General features: G+C 43.4%; 1 protein-coding gene across 3 annotated transcripts in view; it reads left to right on the top strand.

Annotated features, from left to right (window-relative positions):
* KAT6A (lysine acetyltransferase 6A) overlaps positions 1 to 15,174 on the top strand; it is a 31,937-nt gene extending 16,763 nt beyond the window's left edge. For 2 of the 3 annotated variants that reach the window (XM_080360213.1, XM_080360212.1), the window contains exons 9-18: positions 797 to 915; positions 1,335 to 1,450; positions 2,022 to 2,163; positions 2,602 to 2,763; positions 3,649 to 3,742; positions 4,704 to 4,935; positions 5,606 to 5,816; positions 6,882 to 7,571; positions 7,959 to 8,274; positions 10,128 to 15,174. In XM_080360213.1, coding sequence (XP_080216339.1) covers positions 797 to 915; positions 1,335 to 1,450; positions 2,022 to 2,163; positions 2,602 to 2,763; positions 3,649 to 3,742; positions 4,704 to 4,935; positions 5,606 to 5,816; positions 6,882 to 7,571; positions 7,959 to 8,274; positions 10,128 to 12,712 — 4,667 coding nt within the window. In that variant the 3' untranslated portion in view covers positions 12,713 to 15,174. The remainder of the gene's footprint in view (positions 1 to 796; positions 916 to 1,334; positions 1,451 to 2,021; positions 2,164 to 2,601; positions 2,764 to 3,648; positions 3,743 to 4,703; positions 4,936 to 5,605; positions 5,817 to 6,881; positions 7,572 to 7,958; positions 8,275 to 10,127) is intronic. The other variant, XM_080360214.1, reaches the window with a different exon arrangement.
* Positions 15,175 to 17,634: the final 2,460 nt, after the last annotated feature.

Below are 17,634 nucleotides of genomic sequence, written 5' to 3'. Positions count from 1 at the left end.
ATTAAAACCAGTCTGATGGACCCATGTGTTTCTGATCTGTGATATAGGCTTGCATGCAAATGTTTCTTAATTTTGTCAGCCATAGAGGAGCCTGCTTTGTTCTATTTGGCAAATTCTTACTGGAGAGCATCCCTCTTTTGAGTGCAGTGCTGCTTTCCTTGTTTTCTTTTCTGTCTGAAGACATTAATCTGTGACTGGACCTTGATTTAATCTCTGTATTCAGATTGTTACAGTCTTGTTGAATACTTTCATAGCTTGAATTGTTACTAAGCAAGCAGTGGAAAATATTCTGCAATAACATACAAGGTTTACAGCTTTACAATAGTTACGTGTATTAGCATGGCTGGTGCTGGAAGAACAGTAATGTATCTTTGTGCTTTGGAGATGAGGTGAAGCGTCTTGTGGGTTTTGTTTGCTTTTATTGAGGAAGGGATGTTTCCTGGGTGATGAACATAAGTATCCTTTCTTTGGTTGCACCAGATACAGCATTTAAATCGTTGTGATCCTTGTTTGTGAGAACTGGAAATAGTGGTAAGCCATTTATCCGAAACTATCGTAGTATCACAAAGGCATTTGCAACAATATCAATGTGTTAGAGGTGAGGTTTGGACCTGGTTAAATGTACGACAATACTTCTTACGTGATCACAAATCCAGAACTGGTTCTTCCTCTGTGGTCCCAAATCTGAATAGAAAATCCCATCAAAAAAACTTCACACAGTGTCTTGTCACTGCATCAAAAAACAGGTGCTCGTTTGTGAATGTGGGTGAAGACAATTTTTCTCTCTCATTTACAGACAATCAGGATGGCTGGGATGGAAAACAGGAACATGAGGAGCGTTTTTTTGGGAGTCAGGATGTCTTAACTGAAAAAGACATGGAGCTGTTCAGAGATATTCAGGAACAAGCACTGCAGGTAAAGTTAAATTTTCAGTGTGTGGCTGTAAGTCCCCAATCTGTAAAAGAAAATTAAACAAACCCAAAACCTCCACCCCAATGCGACACTGAAAACCAAGAAATACAGACTCCAGGTGAGTCAGTCTGTCATAGAAGCTAATGTGCTTGGTGTGTTCTGCTTGAAAGTAGTGGGGAACTGACCTCAAGAGAGCTGAAGGATAATACAAAAGTGAGCGGAAGAAGAGGTTAAGGTGGGTGTCTAAAAGGCCTTGAGGGCTGTGGCTTTAGTTGTGTCAGAACGTATGCCTGTTAAATAGCTGGTAAAACTAGTTCTCTGAGTTCAAGTAGGCAGGACTGTAGATAAGAATGTTTCCGTTTATTTCAGCTTAGAAGTCTTTCATTTGGAAATTCATGAAAACTTTTTTTTTCTTTGCATAGAAAGTAGGGGTAACTGGGCCTCCTGACCCCCAGGTCCGATGTCCTTCTGTCATCGAATTCGGCAAGTATGAAATCCAGACGTGGTACTCCTCCCCGTATCCACAGGAATACTCAAGGTATGACTGAACACTCTTCTCTTTTGTTCTGCTTCAGTGTTTGTAGGAAAGCTGTACTCCAGCAGGTCTATAAGTATTAAGAAGATTCTATCTGCATGTAGGGCAGAAGCAAAGTACACATCATCCAGATACTTTTCCTGGTAGTTTAGCTCTGCTAAAGGCATTGAAGGAAACTGAAAATAGCATCCCTGCCCAAGCTAGAGTATGTAAATGGAGTTAAATCACAACAGTGCTGGGACATTTGCTTTCAGATTGTTCATGTCACATAACAGCTGTCTGTTACAAGGAGGGGAGAGAATAGGAACTATTTATCTAATCAATGCATGTATTTATTCTGACATAACCTAATGTAAAAGTAACTATGCAGGACATTAAGTACATTTTTTAATAGGCATTCATTATAGAATAAGTAAGTGCCATGATTTTAAGTATGATAAGGTGGTTTTGGCCTGATTGGCATGTACACAAGGTCAGTTTGGGTTTGTTTTCATTAACTTCTCCGTGTGAGTGAGGAATTTTATACAGAAGTCTATATATTCGGTCTTTGATCTTTCTTTATCTTTGTTCACAGGCTACCCAAGTTGTACCTTTGTGAATTCTGTTTAAAGTATATGAAAAGCAGAACTATTCTTCAACAGCACATGAAAAAATGTGGCTGGTTTCATCCTCCAGCCAATGAAATTTACAGAAAAAACAACATTTCAGTCTTTGAGGTAAGTTAGAAAACTAAGCCACTCACTTTTATCTGTAAAGTAGACTCTTTAGCACCCACTTGTGTGATAAGTTTTCCATAGCCCTGCAGATCTTCATCATTGAAGCATTCAGTTGCTAAGAACGAAGAACTACAAGCGAGCAGTGGGAGCTGACCTCATATAGATTATTCATCCATAAAACATAGGAGAAGGCTCACTTCGTAAAAATGCTTTTTCATTTTAGGAAAATGAATTTAAGTTCTCTCTTAGCTAGTGAATGTAACAGTAACGTGGCCATGGCCCTTATGCTGTGGAAGCTAAAGTCCTTTGAGATGCCGCAAGTGACAGAGAAGTCTTCCTCTCATGTTAGACACTTCCAAACACGCAGGGATACCCGGATGGAGCATGTCCTTGCATGACAGCAAATGGAGTGACAAAACTTTTCTTCATTTCTGTAAGGTTGATGGCAATGTCAGCACTATCTACTGCCAGAATTTGTGCTTGTTAGCCAAACTCTTCCTGGACCATAAGACTCTCTATTACGATGTGGAGCCATTTCTTTTCTACGTGCTGACACAGAATGATGTCAAGGGCTGTCACGTTGTTGGCTACTTTTCTAAGGCAAGTATTTGAATAATTCAGACTTGGAACTGTATTTGCTATGGTGAGAAATGCTGCTTTGGAGTCTTAAAGTAATTGTAATTTAGGCCCTTGCATTTTATGTAATGCATTAGGTAATATGGATATAGACATCTGTTGCAACCAGATTTTATTTATGTTACATTTGGAGGCTGGCAACTAATAATAAGTTTCCTCATTGTGTTGAATAGCATATATTTTCTACGGAACTTGTACTGCTAAGAAAACACAGCTCTTAAGTGACTTCCTGCTCTTGGTGGTGATGGGTAGTACTGTTTGTGAGATAACCGTTCTTACCAAGTAGTTGTATCTCATCTTTCCTTCTGTAAATACATTGTTTTCCAAGCAATTTGTCAATTTTGCACCTCATTTCAAACCTTTTATTTTTTTTTTTGACAGAACTGGGTCAAGATCTCAGATAGGCCTTAAGATTTCTGTCTGTAATTGTTTACTTGAATGTCTTCAGAACAGCAGATTTGAGATTGGATCTTAGTACGTTCTAGTTATAACGTCTGAAGTTTCACTGGCATGCTGCAGTCTCTTGGGTCTATGTTTTGAACTTTATCTGCTCTGCAGCCTGTGTTCTTTATGGGGTGGTATCTAAGCAGAAGGTGGTAGTTCTGCCAAGGTTTCCTTCTTGTTTTTCAGAACTGAAAAACAAGTCTCTTTTAAAGTCTTTCCTTGGCTCATGTGAATCGTTGTTCCTAAGACACTCTGACTGTGGCTTTCTATCTCAGGTTTTGCTATATTGCTATAGAAGTAATTAGGGCCTTGTACAGAACAACTTCTACTATTTCTCTCTAGTCGTCTTTTTTTGTTGTTTTGTTTTTCTGGTTTTTTTTAATTTGCTGCATTTTTTCCCAACAGGAAAAACACTGCCAACAGAAGTACAATGTTTCCTGTATCATGATTCTTCCACAATACCAGCGTAAGGGCTATGGCAGGTTCCTAATTGACTTCAGTAAGGAACTTTTTCATCACTTTTTTTTTAGTCTTTATGTTTTCATATTTTAAAGAAAGGTTTAGCTGTGGAAGTGGATATTTTTCAAATTAAAAATCATCTCAGGACAAAGGATTCTGTAGCTCACAAAATCATCTGAACTTCACAATTTAGTCTCATGGTTGGAATGCTTCAGTTCTAGAGACAAATTGATCATCTTTCCCCTAATTCTCATGTTTCCTGTGTAAGGAATTTACAGTGGAAACTATAGGCATATGTCAATGTAGTGATTTTAGCAGAAGCTTACCTTGTGCATGTAGTTCTTCCTACAGAAAGACAAACCTAAAACTGCATGGCTTGAAATCTTCACCAGCTTGATGCATCTTGAGAATCCAAAAATGTGGCTGTATCAGAGCAGCAGTGGGGGGACACATCTGTCAGCTGGTTCCCCCCTCCCCTCCTTGTCATACTGAGGTGGATGCAGCCTCTTGGTCCTCAGTGAACCTGTGCAGTGTGTCACAGGCGTAGTTAAGTCTCTGCAGACAGAGCTGGGTACTCTCCAATATGGCCCCGAAGTTTGACAATGGAGAATTTTCAAGAAAATCGTTTGCCATATTATTTTTAAATGGCTAAAATGTGTTTCCCCTCTGTCACCTTCAAAATTGCTATTCCCATTGAGAGATGGTCAGTAGACTATTTCAGACTTGGTGTAGTTTCTGGGTAGGCAGCTGCTGCCACCTCGTGGCGTTGCCCGCAGCCGGTGCCTGGTGGCAGCGCGGTTCGGAAACCTCGCGCTCTGTCATTGAGTAGCACAAGTTTAAAAAAAAATGGCCAGACTACTCAGTGTATCCTTCAAACTTATAGTATGTGTCTTGCAGGTAGCATTCAGGTACTTTCTGGGAAAATGCATTTGTAGAAGTTGGGGTGGAAACAGAAGCTATAAATGCTAATTTTTAAAATTTTTCCTCTTGTGTATCTTCAGGCTATTTGCTCTCAAAGCGTGAGGGTCAAGCGGGATCACCAGAGAAGCCCCTGTCAGACCTGGGGCGCCTCTCCTATATGGCTTATTGGAAAAGTGTAATATTGGAGTGCCTTTATCATCAGCGTGACAAGCAATTAAGCATCAAGAAATTGAGTAAGCTGACTGGAATCTGCCCTCAAGACATCACTTCCACTCTGCATCACCTACGAATGCTTGACTTCCGCAGCGATCAGTGAGTACAGGAGTCCTGTTGTCTTTCCAAATAGCTTCACATATATTTGAATTAAATTTAATGATGCTTGGTGACATCTAATAAGCTTGATTTTATTCAAGACTTAAGTGTCTAAATACTGTCTGTAGAGATTTATGGCGCTCGTGTGCAATGCAGGAATCATTCAGTGCCAAAGATCAGATTTCTAACTGTCTGGCTCTGCAACTGTGGAATTTCTGAGTAATTTGCAGCTGTGCGAGAAAGCAAGTTGGACTCTTGGCCATGTTGTTTTGGGGTCCCCCAGCACAATAAGTCTCAACATACTTGCAAAACAGAGCAAAGAAGAGCCTTACGTTGCCTGCTCCACAGACAGCATACCCCTCGTCCATTTAACACATAATAGAAGTGATACTCTGCAACTCAGTATTACCCATGGAAGGATGATGGCTTCACCATTAACAAGAAGCCAAAATAACTTGACAACATTTTCTCAGTTTTAAGGTGTTTTCTCTGGTAGTCTGACGGTGCTTCGAATTATACAGTTTTAATGAGCTTTCTGTCCTCTCTGAAGGTATTAATGGTAGCACTGATCGAGAGTATGCAGATTTTTCTGTAATACCTTGTCTCCATTTCACATGATAACACATACAGTATGTAGCCTGTTGTTGATCAGAGTATTATTACTGTTTAGATTTGTGATCATTCGTCGGGAGAAACTTATCCAGGAACATATGGCAAAGCTTAGAACTAATGTCCGACCTATAGATGTGGATGCGGAATGTCTGCGTTGGACACCTGTTATAGTTTCCAACTCAGTTGTCTCTGAAGATGAAGAAGATGAGACAGAGGATGGAGAAAATGAAGAGCAAGAACAGCAGAAAGAAAAGGATCCAGAGACCAGTGTAAGAGTGAATCTATTACTTCTGCATGGCATGTAATTTACATTCAGTGCTTTTGTAGGCAACGCTAACGAGATTTCAAATGCCAAGCGTAGGCATTTGGCATGATTGTAAAAAAACAGTGCGGCCATGATTAGTTTGTGTAGCTTTATAGTTTCAGATTAGAAACTAAAAATAGGGCAAACATTGAGGCATAGTCGAGAGGTTAAAGACTATCTCTGAAAAGAGTAAAAAGGCTCTTTTTCTACCCGTAACGATTTTTGCCATATGTGTTGGGCAGGGGGTGTTCAAACCAAACCAAAACCACACCTGAAACAAAACAAAAAACAAACCCAAACAAACAGAACACACACACCCCCCGAAAACAAACCAAGCGACCACCCCTTGCTTTCCACTCTCAAGCAACCTGATCACTCATCAACCTTGAAATGGAATTTGGTTTGAAGGACCCAGTATTTCAGTAAGTGACAAACAGCATAAATGGAAACTAATCAACAGAAACTTTTAACATTTTTCACCAAAGGTTTTTGCTGTTTACTTTTGCAAAACCACTAATAGCTTAGGAATTACTGCCCACAGGGCCGTGAAGCTCTCTGCAATCTAGGCTGCTGTCCTTGAAGGGTTGCACTCACATCAGGCGATAAGCACTAGCTGGAATGCTGAGAGGCAAGTGATGATCTCGTCCTGCATTTACATTAAACTAATTGTGCATTTTAATGGAAAAAATAGCTTCACGTTTTTCTGACACTTTTTTCCTTGAGAATTACCCAAATGCTGTGTTTGAATGTAGCAAGATGTTTGCATTCAGCAGGCCACTGGATGGCCACTGCTGACTGAAGTCATTATTCAGGAAGCTAATTGGGATACGTGGTCTCCTGGCTAGAAAGGAGTAGCAGTTAGCGCCATTAGAGAGTCATAACACCCATTCTTTTGTTATTCTCAGATTCTTAAATGTCATTCTTGCGAAACTTTTCTGACTTCCTTGCTCAAAAGCTTTTGTGGAATCGAATTCAGGATAGATACGCATGCTTAAATATGAAGTGTGAAATCTGTTTTTATTTAAATCAGATGGTAAAATCTGTGTCATGGGAGAAGAAAGAGCAAGAGCCTTACTCACCTACAGAGAGTGAAAAAAAGCCAGACATTGCTGCTCCAGCCAATTCTGCACGGCCGAACAAGCACGCTTTTCCCCTGGATAGTCTTCCTGCAAACAGTCAGCCGTCGCGAAGAGGTCGATGGAATCGTAAGGGCAAAAAACTCCGTGAACCCTTTTGTGAGGAGGAGCCGATGTTGCCCATTGAGGACAAAACAGCAGCTCCCAGTGGGCGATGCAGCGAATGTGAGGAGAAATCAGCAGCCTCGCGAGGCCGGTGCAGCGACTGTGAGGAGAAGTCGGTGGCCTTGCAAGGAAGATGTGGTGAATGTGCGGAGAAGTCTCCGGCCCCAAGAGGCCGGTATGCTGAAGATGAGGAAAAATCTGCAGTTTCCCAGGGACAGTATGGCAAAGGTGAAAAACCGGCAGCTCCCTGTCGGCGGTACAGTGAAAGTATGGAAAGGTGGAGAGGGCAGCTGAAGAACACGGAGCCACTGAAGTGCAGGTTCCCGGAGGACGGTGACAGATTATCCCGCCGCTATAGTGACAGTGACAGGGCGCTGCTGAGGTGTTTCAGTGAGAGTAGTGAAGAGGAAGATGATGAGCCTGTGAGTCCTCGGTCAAACTCCCCACCTGTTCTCACCAAGCCAACATTAAAACGAAAGGTGTGTCCGTAACTTCTTCTTGCCTCTGCCTGTATCTTGCAGACTGTTTTGGCAGTATGTATTGCTTATTCTGAACTATTCACATCTATGCTGTAGTGTCTCTGAGCTTTCAGCTGTTACAGATGGGCTGTTAGCTTCAGTTATTTAAATGGTTTGTGCTATTACACAAATGTCAAGTCAGCAATCTTCATGGGAAGTCAGTCATCTTGTATTTGACATCTAACTGAAGGCAGGTGCCAGTCAGTGTTTCTAGTGAAGTCTGGATTCCCGAAGGGAGCTCTCTGGTCCTGCCTGGACTGTTGAACTATGCTGTTCACGTTTTCTATTTATCAGTGTTTTATTTCTGCTACACATGATAAAATGTCTCCTCTCACCTTCTGCTTCCAGAAATCAATTCTTCATCGGAAGAGGCGAGTCCGCAAGCGTAAGCACCACAACAGCAGTGTTGTCACTGAAACAATCTCAGAGACCACAGAAGTGCTGGATGAGCCATTTGAGGACTCAGACTCTGAACGACCAATGCCCCGATTAGAGCCTACATTCGAGATTGAGGAGGAGGAAGAGGAGGAGGAGGATGAAGAGGAAGAGAATGAACTTTTGCCCAGTGGATACTTTCGGCACTTAGCCCCACCGGACACGCTCAGGCATACGCCCTCTTCTAAGAGGAAGTCCAAAGATGAGGAGGAGTCTGATGACACTAATGGTATGTTTGGTTGAAAGTTTGATATAGACAGTGTGTCAGCGAGTGGCAGGTGACACTAGCTCATGCTGGAACAAGCTGCTTACCTTGCCTTGTAACTTCTAGCCAAAATGTAGGGTTAGGCATACACTACCAGTCAAACCAGCCTCAAACATTCCCAAGTCTTAAGAAAATGTGGTGCATGCTTTTAACTATCTGATGAGCAGTGACCCAGTCATAGGGTATCCTTGTGCAGCAGGGTTGCTTACAGAAATAAAACAGAATTGATTGAAGAGCCCTCAGTTTTCCGTAACAAAGTGTGTTATGATTCCCCTGAAATGTAACTTTGCAGTCTCTTAAATTTTGTGTCTGATGAGAATTCGAGCCGATCTTGATTGCTGTCAGGGCTATAGCGAGAATGGATAGTGTGGTGTGGTGATTCAAGGCCAGTATTTAATAAGCATTAGGCATTCTGGAAGAAAATAGTGTGTTCTGTGGTGTAGAAAACAAATAAAGCTTGTTTCTCTATATTCTACCAGTTCTGTGCAACTTGATTAGTGTTGCGTGGGGGAAGATGGAGCTTTCTTATTTTGCTTTTTCTAGTTCTACCTGTAAGTTCTACTGCAAATGTGAATACTGTTAAGAATCTTCTGTTCAAGTTTGCCGGCACACTCTCGTTTAATTACGTGCAACTGAATAAGCACGTACTACATGTGTTTCTCAGTGTCCTAAAAAAAGGATGCACGTGAAATCTGGAGTGGTCATCAAATCCATGTTCTTTTGTGAAGATTATGACAAGTGCGTAGGGTAAAAATAATAGTGTTTTTTTTTAATTCCTAAAAATATTAAATCCGTGACAGTACAGATAATAAAAGCAAAGAGTCTTTACCTAAGAAGTGATAAATCTAACCTGCTGTAGCAGATAGGAAATGTGAAAGAAGGGGAGGAGAAATAGCAATTTTTTAAAAAATTCCTATTTAAATTTACTGATCACTTGGGTGAGAACTGTTACTTGGTAAGAGAGATTTTCTGCCTAGCAGATAAAAGAAAAATTAATACAAAAGCAAATTAAGTAAATCCGTTGTCTGAAGACAGATATTCAGGTGGTAAAGTACAATTAACTGTTGCAGTGGTTTACCAACAGTTGTGTAAGACGTCACTGACTATCCTAATTGCAGGTTCAAAACCAAATTAATTCAGGGAATGCCTTACAGTATTCAGTAAGTTCAGTGAACGATCACATTCCTTTCTGGCTGTATAAACTCTCAGCCTATTCTGGTGTTTGGGAAGTCACTAAAATGCAAAACATGCTTCATCAAATAGAAGTCAGATGAGAGAGAAGTTCAGCTGTCTTTTAATGATTTCTCAGATTTAAAAAAAAATCTAGCCAATTTCAGTCATCTGTATATTTCTATTGGCATTTAAAAGCATAAGCCATGACAAAAAGTGGAAATACTTCCTTTCTTCAGCAGATGCACAAAATAGAGGTCTAAATGGAAACATGCTTTTATTGCAGCTTCATGTGTTCCCCTGCACTGGAACATTTTCCTTTGTGAACATATTGTATAAATAAAATTTGGAAAGGGTGGTGAGTTTCTCTAGGACTTTATCATATAGCCTGGTGTTTAATTGTGTATTAAAGGCTCAGAGCTTTGACCATCCAAAATCTTGAAAGCATTGCTGTTTGAAAATGTAATGTGCAACATGATTCCTAATGACCAGGCCTTGATCCTTCTTGTTACCCTTCACAATAAATCCCTGAGGTAATATTGATAACGTGAAGTTTATAAACATGATGGGAATGCTTGGGAAAGCTTCCCTGAGTGCTTAGGTCAAACAAAAACGTTTGAACAGTATCTTTCAATTTGTGTTTTCAGGTAACCCAACTTTGAAACCATTGTCTATGCTGAGAAAATGTGAAGCAAAGGATTCTTCACTTGAGCCAGATACTTCTACACCCATGAAAAAGAAGAAGGGATGGCCAAAAGGGAAAAGCCGAAAACCAGTCCACTGGAAGAAGAGACCTGGTCGAAAACCAGGTTTTAAACTGAACCGGGAGAAGGTGCCACCATCAGTTCAGGATGAAGGAGTTGATGCAGTGGTAGCGAATTCAAAAACGGTGCGTAAGCCCAAGATTTCAGATGAAGAAGTTGTTGAGCAGAAAGAAGAGCTGCCTCTTATTGAGGAAAGGAAAGAGGAAGATGTGAATATGGAAGCAGAAGAGGTAGGAGAGGGAGAAGAAGATGATGTAGCCAGCAGTGAAGTAAGAGCAGTTTCTCCTGCGGATAGCAACAGCAGTCTGGTGCCAGAAATAAAAGAGCCTGAGATAGAAGAGGAGGTAGAGGAGAAGCCGCAGGCTTTAGAAGAGCAAAGGCAATTAGAAGAAGAACAGCAAGAACTAGACGAACCTGAGCATGACCGTGAGGAAGAAGAGGAAGTTGCAGTAGTGACAAATCAAAATGAAGATCATGATGCTGATGATGAAGATGATGGTCATCTGGACTCTGTGAAGAAAAAAGAACTGGAGGAACAGCCTGTTAGAGAAGGGGTGAAGGAGGAGCCTCAGGTGCAAGAATGTTTTTTAGAAACAAGCATACCAAGCAGTAGAGAAGATGCAAAAGAAAAAGATGAAGCAGAGGCAGATTCCGAGGAAGAGCAGGCTTCCAATGAGACGTCATTGGGCTCCGAGCACGTCCCTGGGTCTGAAGATGATCACGAAGAAGAGCAAAGTAATAAAGAAGGGTTAATTGAATTAAAGGAAGAGGAAGAGATTCCTCATAGTGAACTAGATCTTGAAACTGTTCAAGCAGTCCAGTCCTTGACACAAGAGGAAAGCAATGAGCATGATGTAGCTTACCAGGACTGCGAAGAAACTCTCGCAGCTTGTCAGACTTTGCAGAGTTACACCCAGACTGAGGAGGATCCTCAGATATCAATGGTTGAAGATTGCCAGGCCTCAGAACACAACAGTCCAATATCCTCTGTTCAGTCCCACCCCAGCCAGTCTGTACGTTCTGTCAGCAGCCCAAATGTGCCTGCTCTGGAGAGCAGTTACACCCAGATCAGTCCTGAGCAAGGATCCCTGTCCGCACCCTCTATGCAGAACATGGAGACCAGCCCCATGATGGATGTGCCTTCAGTTTCGGACCACTCTCAGCAGGTGGTGGATAGTGGCTTCAGTGACCTTGGCAGCATTGAGAGCACTACAGAGAATTATGAAAACCCCAGCAGCTATGACTCCACTATGGGAGGCAGCATTTGTGGAAATAACTCTTCCCAGAGCAGCTGTTCATATGGCGGACTGTCATCTTCTAGCAGTCTCACTCAGAACAGTTGTGTTGTCACTCAGCAAATGGCAAACATTGGCAGCAGTTGCAGCATGATGCAGCAAAACACTGTCCAGCCTGCAGCAAACTGCAATATCAAGTCACCTCAGAGCTGTGTAGTAGAAAGGCCTCCAAGTAACCAGCAACCAACAACACAGCCACAACAGCAACAGCCGCAGTCACAGCAGCCGCAGCCCCCACCGCCGCCCCAGCAGCAGCCTCCGCTGTCCCAGTGTAGCATGAACAACAGCTTCACGCCAGCACCCATGATCATGGAAATACCCGAGTCAGGAAGCACTGGTAACATAAGTATCTACGAGAGGATTCCAGGGGATTTTGGTGCTGGGAGCTATTCACAACCATCAGCCACGTTCAGTTTAGCCAAGTTGCAGCAGCTGACGAACACCATTATGGACCCCCATGCCATGCCTTATAGCCATTCTCCTGCTGTGACTTCCTATGCAACCAGCGTTTCTCTGTCCAACACGGGACTGGCTCAGCTCGCTCCCTCTCATCCCTTAGCAGGCACCCCACAAGCACAAGCCACGATGACACCTCCACCAAACCTGGCGTCCACCACCATGAACCTCACGTCGCCTCTGCTGCAGTGTAACATGTCCGCTACCAACATCGGCATCCCCCACACGCAGAGGCTGCAGGGGCAGATGCCGGTCAAGGGACACATTTCCATCCGCTCCAAGTCGGCTCCGCTGCCCTCTGCCACCGCGCACCAGCAGCAGCTCTACGGCCGCAGCCCGCCTGCCGTCGCCATGCAGGCTGGTCCTCGCACACTGGCCGTTCAGCGGGGCATGAACATGGGAGTCAACCTGATGCCGACCACCCCATACAACGTTAATTCCATGAATATGAACACCCTGAACGCCATGAACAGCTACAGGATGACCCAGCCGATGATGAACAGCAGTTACCATAGCAACCCTGCCTACATGAATCAGACAGCACAGTATCCTATGCAGATGCAGATGGGAATGATGGGCAGCCAGGCCTACACCCAGCAGCCTATGCAGCCAAATCCTCATGGAAACATGATGTACACTGGCCCCTCCCATCACAGCTACATGAACGCTGCTGGGGTGCCCAAGCAGTCTCTCAATGGACCGTACATGAGAAGATGAGCAAGATGAACTTGCATCCTAAAAACTGAAATATATATAAATAAAGGAACCTTTTATACTGACAAACCAGAGAAAATGGACCTTTTTCCAGTTAAAATATTGCTGTAGATTTAGAGGGATTTTCTTTGGTTTATTTTATTTTTTAGGAAGCCTGGTCTTTATTTTTTGGGATTTTTTTTGTGTGTGTGTTTTTGTTTTCTTCACAATCTTGAAACATTTTACAGCTAAAATCATTTACAGATGTTTTTTAGAGGGGAAAACATGCACAAAATCTTTTCATAATTTAAAAAGAGCCTTACTTTGCTGACAATGTGGACAGAATGTGTGTAACAGTGAAATCATCTTTATAAATTTTTCTTTTCAAATGTATGTCCTTCTGCCTCCCCTGTGCCGCTCCGTACGCAGCTCCTCGTGCTGCACTCGTGAAACGTTTGACATCTCAAAGAATAACAACCCTGCCTTGTAGACCCTGCCAAGCATTTCCTACTTCTAGCAGGAGGCACTTTTTGGGAGACTTGGAAGGAGACACAGAGGATAAATGAAGCTCTTTATTTCTGCAGGTCAGGAAAAATGCTTAATCTTTAACTTTTCCTGACTTCCTCGCCCTCAGTAAAATTTGGAGTTACGTGTAAACAATAAACTATTCACATTGGTGTTTTTGTAGATGAGTTAATTGAAATTGTATGTTTCATGCTTAAAATATAATGTAACTTTAAAACGATCCCATTCACCACCCAGGCATGCGTGTGCACTCGCGCGTGGGCGCCTGCGTGCACACGCGTTCTGCCACTGAACCGCGGGAAGCACCTCGAGAGAGCTGCTTGTGTCCTGGTGCGGCCGTGAGGAGGACGGGCTGCTCCGCAGCCTGGTAGGAAAGGGCAGTGGTTGCGGCTCTTGTGGTGAACCGCGCCGGGGAGATCTCAAACTCCGCTTCAGCACGTGCTGCGAAATGCTGAGAGCTGGTTCTGAGCCTTCGGGTCAGGCGAGCTCAACAGCAGCTCTTTCCAGTGGTCTGCCTCTTAATCTCTTGACTCAGATCACCTTGGAAGATCAAGTGTAAGTTCAAGCAAGTTGATGAGAACCCTGTGGTGGTGGTGTCACCCGTCCGTTCCTGGTATGGGGTAGGAAGCTGCTGAATGTGCCGCTCTCGGCGTGGGGGGGGGGTCAGTGATGTTTTCCCTGATTCTTCTCCACTGTGTCTGAGACCCGTTTTATAGGAATAGCCACACTTTTAATCTGGTGTGGGAAAAGAAGGGAATCGGCCTGTTTTCCTGGATGAAACAGACCAAACACCATAGTAGGATGGAGGCGGCAGGATTTTGCTGTTTATTACCGCATAATCCAATTTACATTCTTTTTGGCTACACTGTTGGCATGTCACCCAATACAAAAAGGGACACCCTTTAATGTAAAGTTCTTTTTTATTGTATATGAAGTAGAAATACAGACACATTAATAAGACTAATGTCTTTTGTTGTTAAACCAAAAGAGTCTAAAAGAAAGTTGGGGTTTCTTCAGATGCACTAAAATGGACTTTCCTCCAATAACTGCTAACCATGCAAGGCAGAAATCAAAGGACTTCCACTTTTTATTTCTGTTCAGTTTTGAGCATGCACAAGGCTGCGTAGGACCCCATTTCTCTGTATATACTGTTCCGGCTCCAGCGCCGCGTGGGACGCGCCCTGTGCTGCCCTCTCCTTCCCCCGCGGCCGAAGGGCCGGGCTGAGGCGGGAGGAGAAGCTGTTGGAACGAGGGCCGTGAGTTTAGTTCGTTTGCCATTACGTTGGTTTGGTTTTGTATGTTTTTTTATCAATTGGGCAGCTCCCTTTTCCACAAGCCTTTGTGACTGTAGAACTATTGTAGAAAAAAAAATGTTCTTTTCTATATATAAAAAGAAATTATCCAGCGCAGTAATATTGGTACCTACCATTTTTTCACTTCTGTTTAAAAAAAAAATATGTATTTTTAGCAAGATAACTTGGGTAATCTTCTAAAAGAAATTAAAAAAAAATCTCACTGTTAGTGACTTTGATGCCTTTTAAAAATAAGAGCTTTTTCATTTCATTCCATCTTTAAAATTTTTTATCTTTGTTGTAGAATATTAAAAACTATTTTAAGAAAGATAAAAATTCTCTTTAAAGAGATCTCTAGAGTGTGTGAATAGGAGCTCCAGATGCCTCTAAAAGCCGCATGTACAAATGAAGCTGAGTCTATTCCTGTCTGTTTATATTTGCTTTTCCTGTTTTGTAACCTCTTTGTACTTTGTTCATGGTGACTTGTAAGCTAAGGGGAGGGGGTGCCTAGATGCCTTTGTAATTCTCCATGTCATACGCTCCCGGCTGGATGGTCTCCCTTCCTCTCCTGTATGTAATATCACTTTTTTTTCCCCTTTCTAGCAAGTACTTTCAAAAGAACTCTGTACATTTTAACATAAAAAATAAATTATGTTGAGCCATTTTGGATGTCAGTTGTGCATGTGGAGTTTTTTTCTTCCATGTGAGCAGGGACTTCTGTCCCTGGTCCCGTGAACGGTTCCCTGGTGGCCTTTTGATCTGGAGGAGCGGTGGTGCTTGGAATTTACTCCTAAGATCTCTGTCCATGTTAATTTTTATCTACAGCTGCGAATCAGACATCGAAAAGAAGAAGAAAAACAAAAATCACAAAAGCTTCTCCAGAAATCATCACTTTTAAATTTCTCTCTGCAAGGGCTGCCCAAAGCTTAAGCAAAGCATGTGAGCTATTTTTGTGAGGTTCTGCTTGTACAGTTGCTTGAGAGTTTTCACTTGTGCACTTAAAATTGCAATGTGTGTTTGAAGCTTCCCCCCACCGCCGCTTTCTGTTGCCCTCTCATCTTTATAATTGGCATCCAGTAGAACTAGAGGTGTTAGCCGGCGAAGTTCACCTGCGGCCCCGGCGGGCCGGCGTCGGTGCGAGCCGCGGTGCCCTCGCTGCCGGCCGCAGTGCCCTCGCTGCTGCGGTACTCTTGCTGCTGGCCGCGGTGCCCTTGCTGCCAGCTGCAGTGCCCTCGCTGCCGCGGTGCCCTCACTGCCGCGGTGCCCTCACTGCCGCGGTACTCTCGCTGCCGCGGTGCCCTCGCTGCCGACCGCGGTGCCCTCACTGCCGCGGTACTCTCGCTGCCGCCCGCGGTGCCCTCGCTGCTGTGGTGCCCTCGCTGCCGCGGTGCCCTCGCTGCCAGCTGCGGTGCCCTCGCTGCCGTGTCGCTGCAGGTTCCTCAGGTCGCTAGATGGAAGCAGAGCTCAGCGAGTGTTCCCCACGACAGGAACCTTCCGCGGGCTTTTCTGCACATGTGCTGTCACGAGTATGTCTTCAGGTGAGCAAACTGTGTTTGTGTTTTGTGGTAAACAAACAAGGAGGACCTTGAGAACTAACAGAATTGTTTGATGTGCTTTTGGTGTCTCCAGTCCTCACCAAGATGGAGTTTATGTGAGGTGAGGTTGGTGCTGCATCTTCCTTTGAGCTGATGTGTTTTTCCTTGGACTTGTTTTATTGAGGCACCTGAATTTTCAGATCAAACACATCAAGATACAGATAGAAGTTAATTGCACAGGGGTGCTCCTGGGTGATTCATTTATTCTCATAACAGTTTTTAGGTTATTCAAGCATGAGGGAGAGACGGGGTGACCTGTGATTACGGTTTTCAGTACTTCAATGGCCTGCACATCGCAGCGGGTGCCCCAGCAGTGTCACAGGTTCACGTCACCGGGACCTCGGCAGATCCGCGTCCTGTACGTGTGTCACGCGCCCGTAGTCAGTGCTGGGGTTCAGACTGAATTAACCGTTCCGTGCCGGAAACTCGTGCTTATGGCTTTCTTTTAGTCTTTAAGGTGTTGGTTGAAGGCAGCTTTGGCACCATCCGGTGGCAGAGGTATGAGGTGGCGGGTGCTGCTCCGGTGTGCTCTGTTCTTTACACACTTAAACAATTGTCGTGGAGCTGGATGATCTTTAATGTCCTTTTCAACCCAAACCATTCTATGATTTGATGATGAAAGACATGTTAGATCACCCAGTCCATGTCTCCAAATGCAACAAAAGTCAATGCAAAATGCTTTGGGGTTTGTTGCTTGCAGCATGCAACAGCTTTTCCATTCAATCACTTCCATGAAATAACAGCATACAGTTATATTATAAAAATAGTTAGTAAAATACTGGTATCATAACCTGACAAGTAGGGCAATTGAAAGTCTTTGTCTGATGCTGTGGCACCAAAGTATGGTTACACATGCTGATATGAAATGCTTTTCAGATAATTATTTCAGATCTGTTTAATGCTTAATAAGATGTCAAGCTAGGGTTGAGCAGGGCCAATGCTAATAATAATAGAAATTACACTTCTTGTGCATTTCTCAGTTCTTAAGGTAGTTGAAACTATTTTAAGAAGGAAAAGCAAATATCTAGATAAGTACATAATGACTTATAACAACTTTATAGCTTTGTGGGCTGAGGACCAAAGGTAAGTGTTTATGGAAATCCATAAACAAGACCATGGAAATGTGATTCCAGAGTTAATCAGCTGATAAATGTACTTGCTACTTAAGAAATGTTAATAAAAAGCATTATTTGATTAAATAATCTGCACTGTTAATAGCAACCTGTTTGTGCGGGCTAACTTGATGACAACCACATTCAGGAGCTGTGAACAAGGTGAGCTCTTTTTTAGAATCTTGTCGTATGAGCTGTCAACCTCTGGCGTTTGGGAATGACTAAACAGGGGAAGGTTTTTGGCATTTTGTTGGGTTTTGTTGGTTTCTTCTTGTCCTGAGGGGGCTGCCCAGGCAGAACAGGCCGTCCTGCAGCACGAGCGCCGCTCGCAGCTCCCGGCGCGGGCGGTGCCGCGGCCGTGCGCTGCACAGGCTCCCTGCGCTGCACAGGCTCCCTGCGGCCGGGCGCTGCACAGGCTCCCT

Source organism: Nesoenas mayeri (assembly GCF_963082525.1).
Source record: "Nesoenas mayeri genome assembly, chromosome: 27".
Taxonomy (NCBI): Eukaryota; Metazoa; Chordata; class Aves; order Columbiformes; family Columbidae; genus Nesoenas; species Nesoenas mayeri.
The sequence above is the reverse complement of the archived record's forward strand: the minus strand, read 5'-3'. Positions and strand labels throughout refer to the sequence as shown.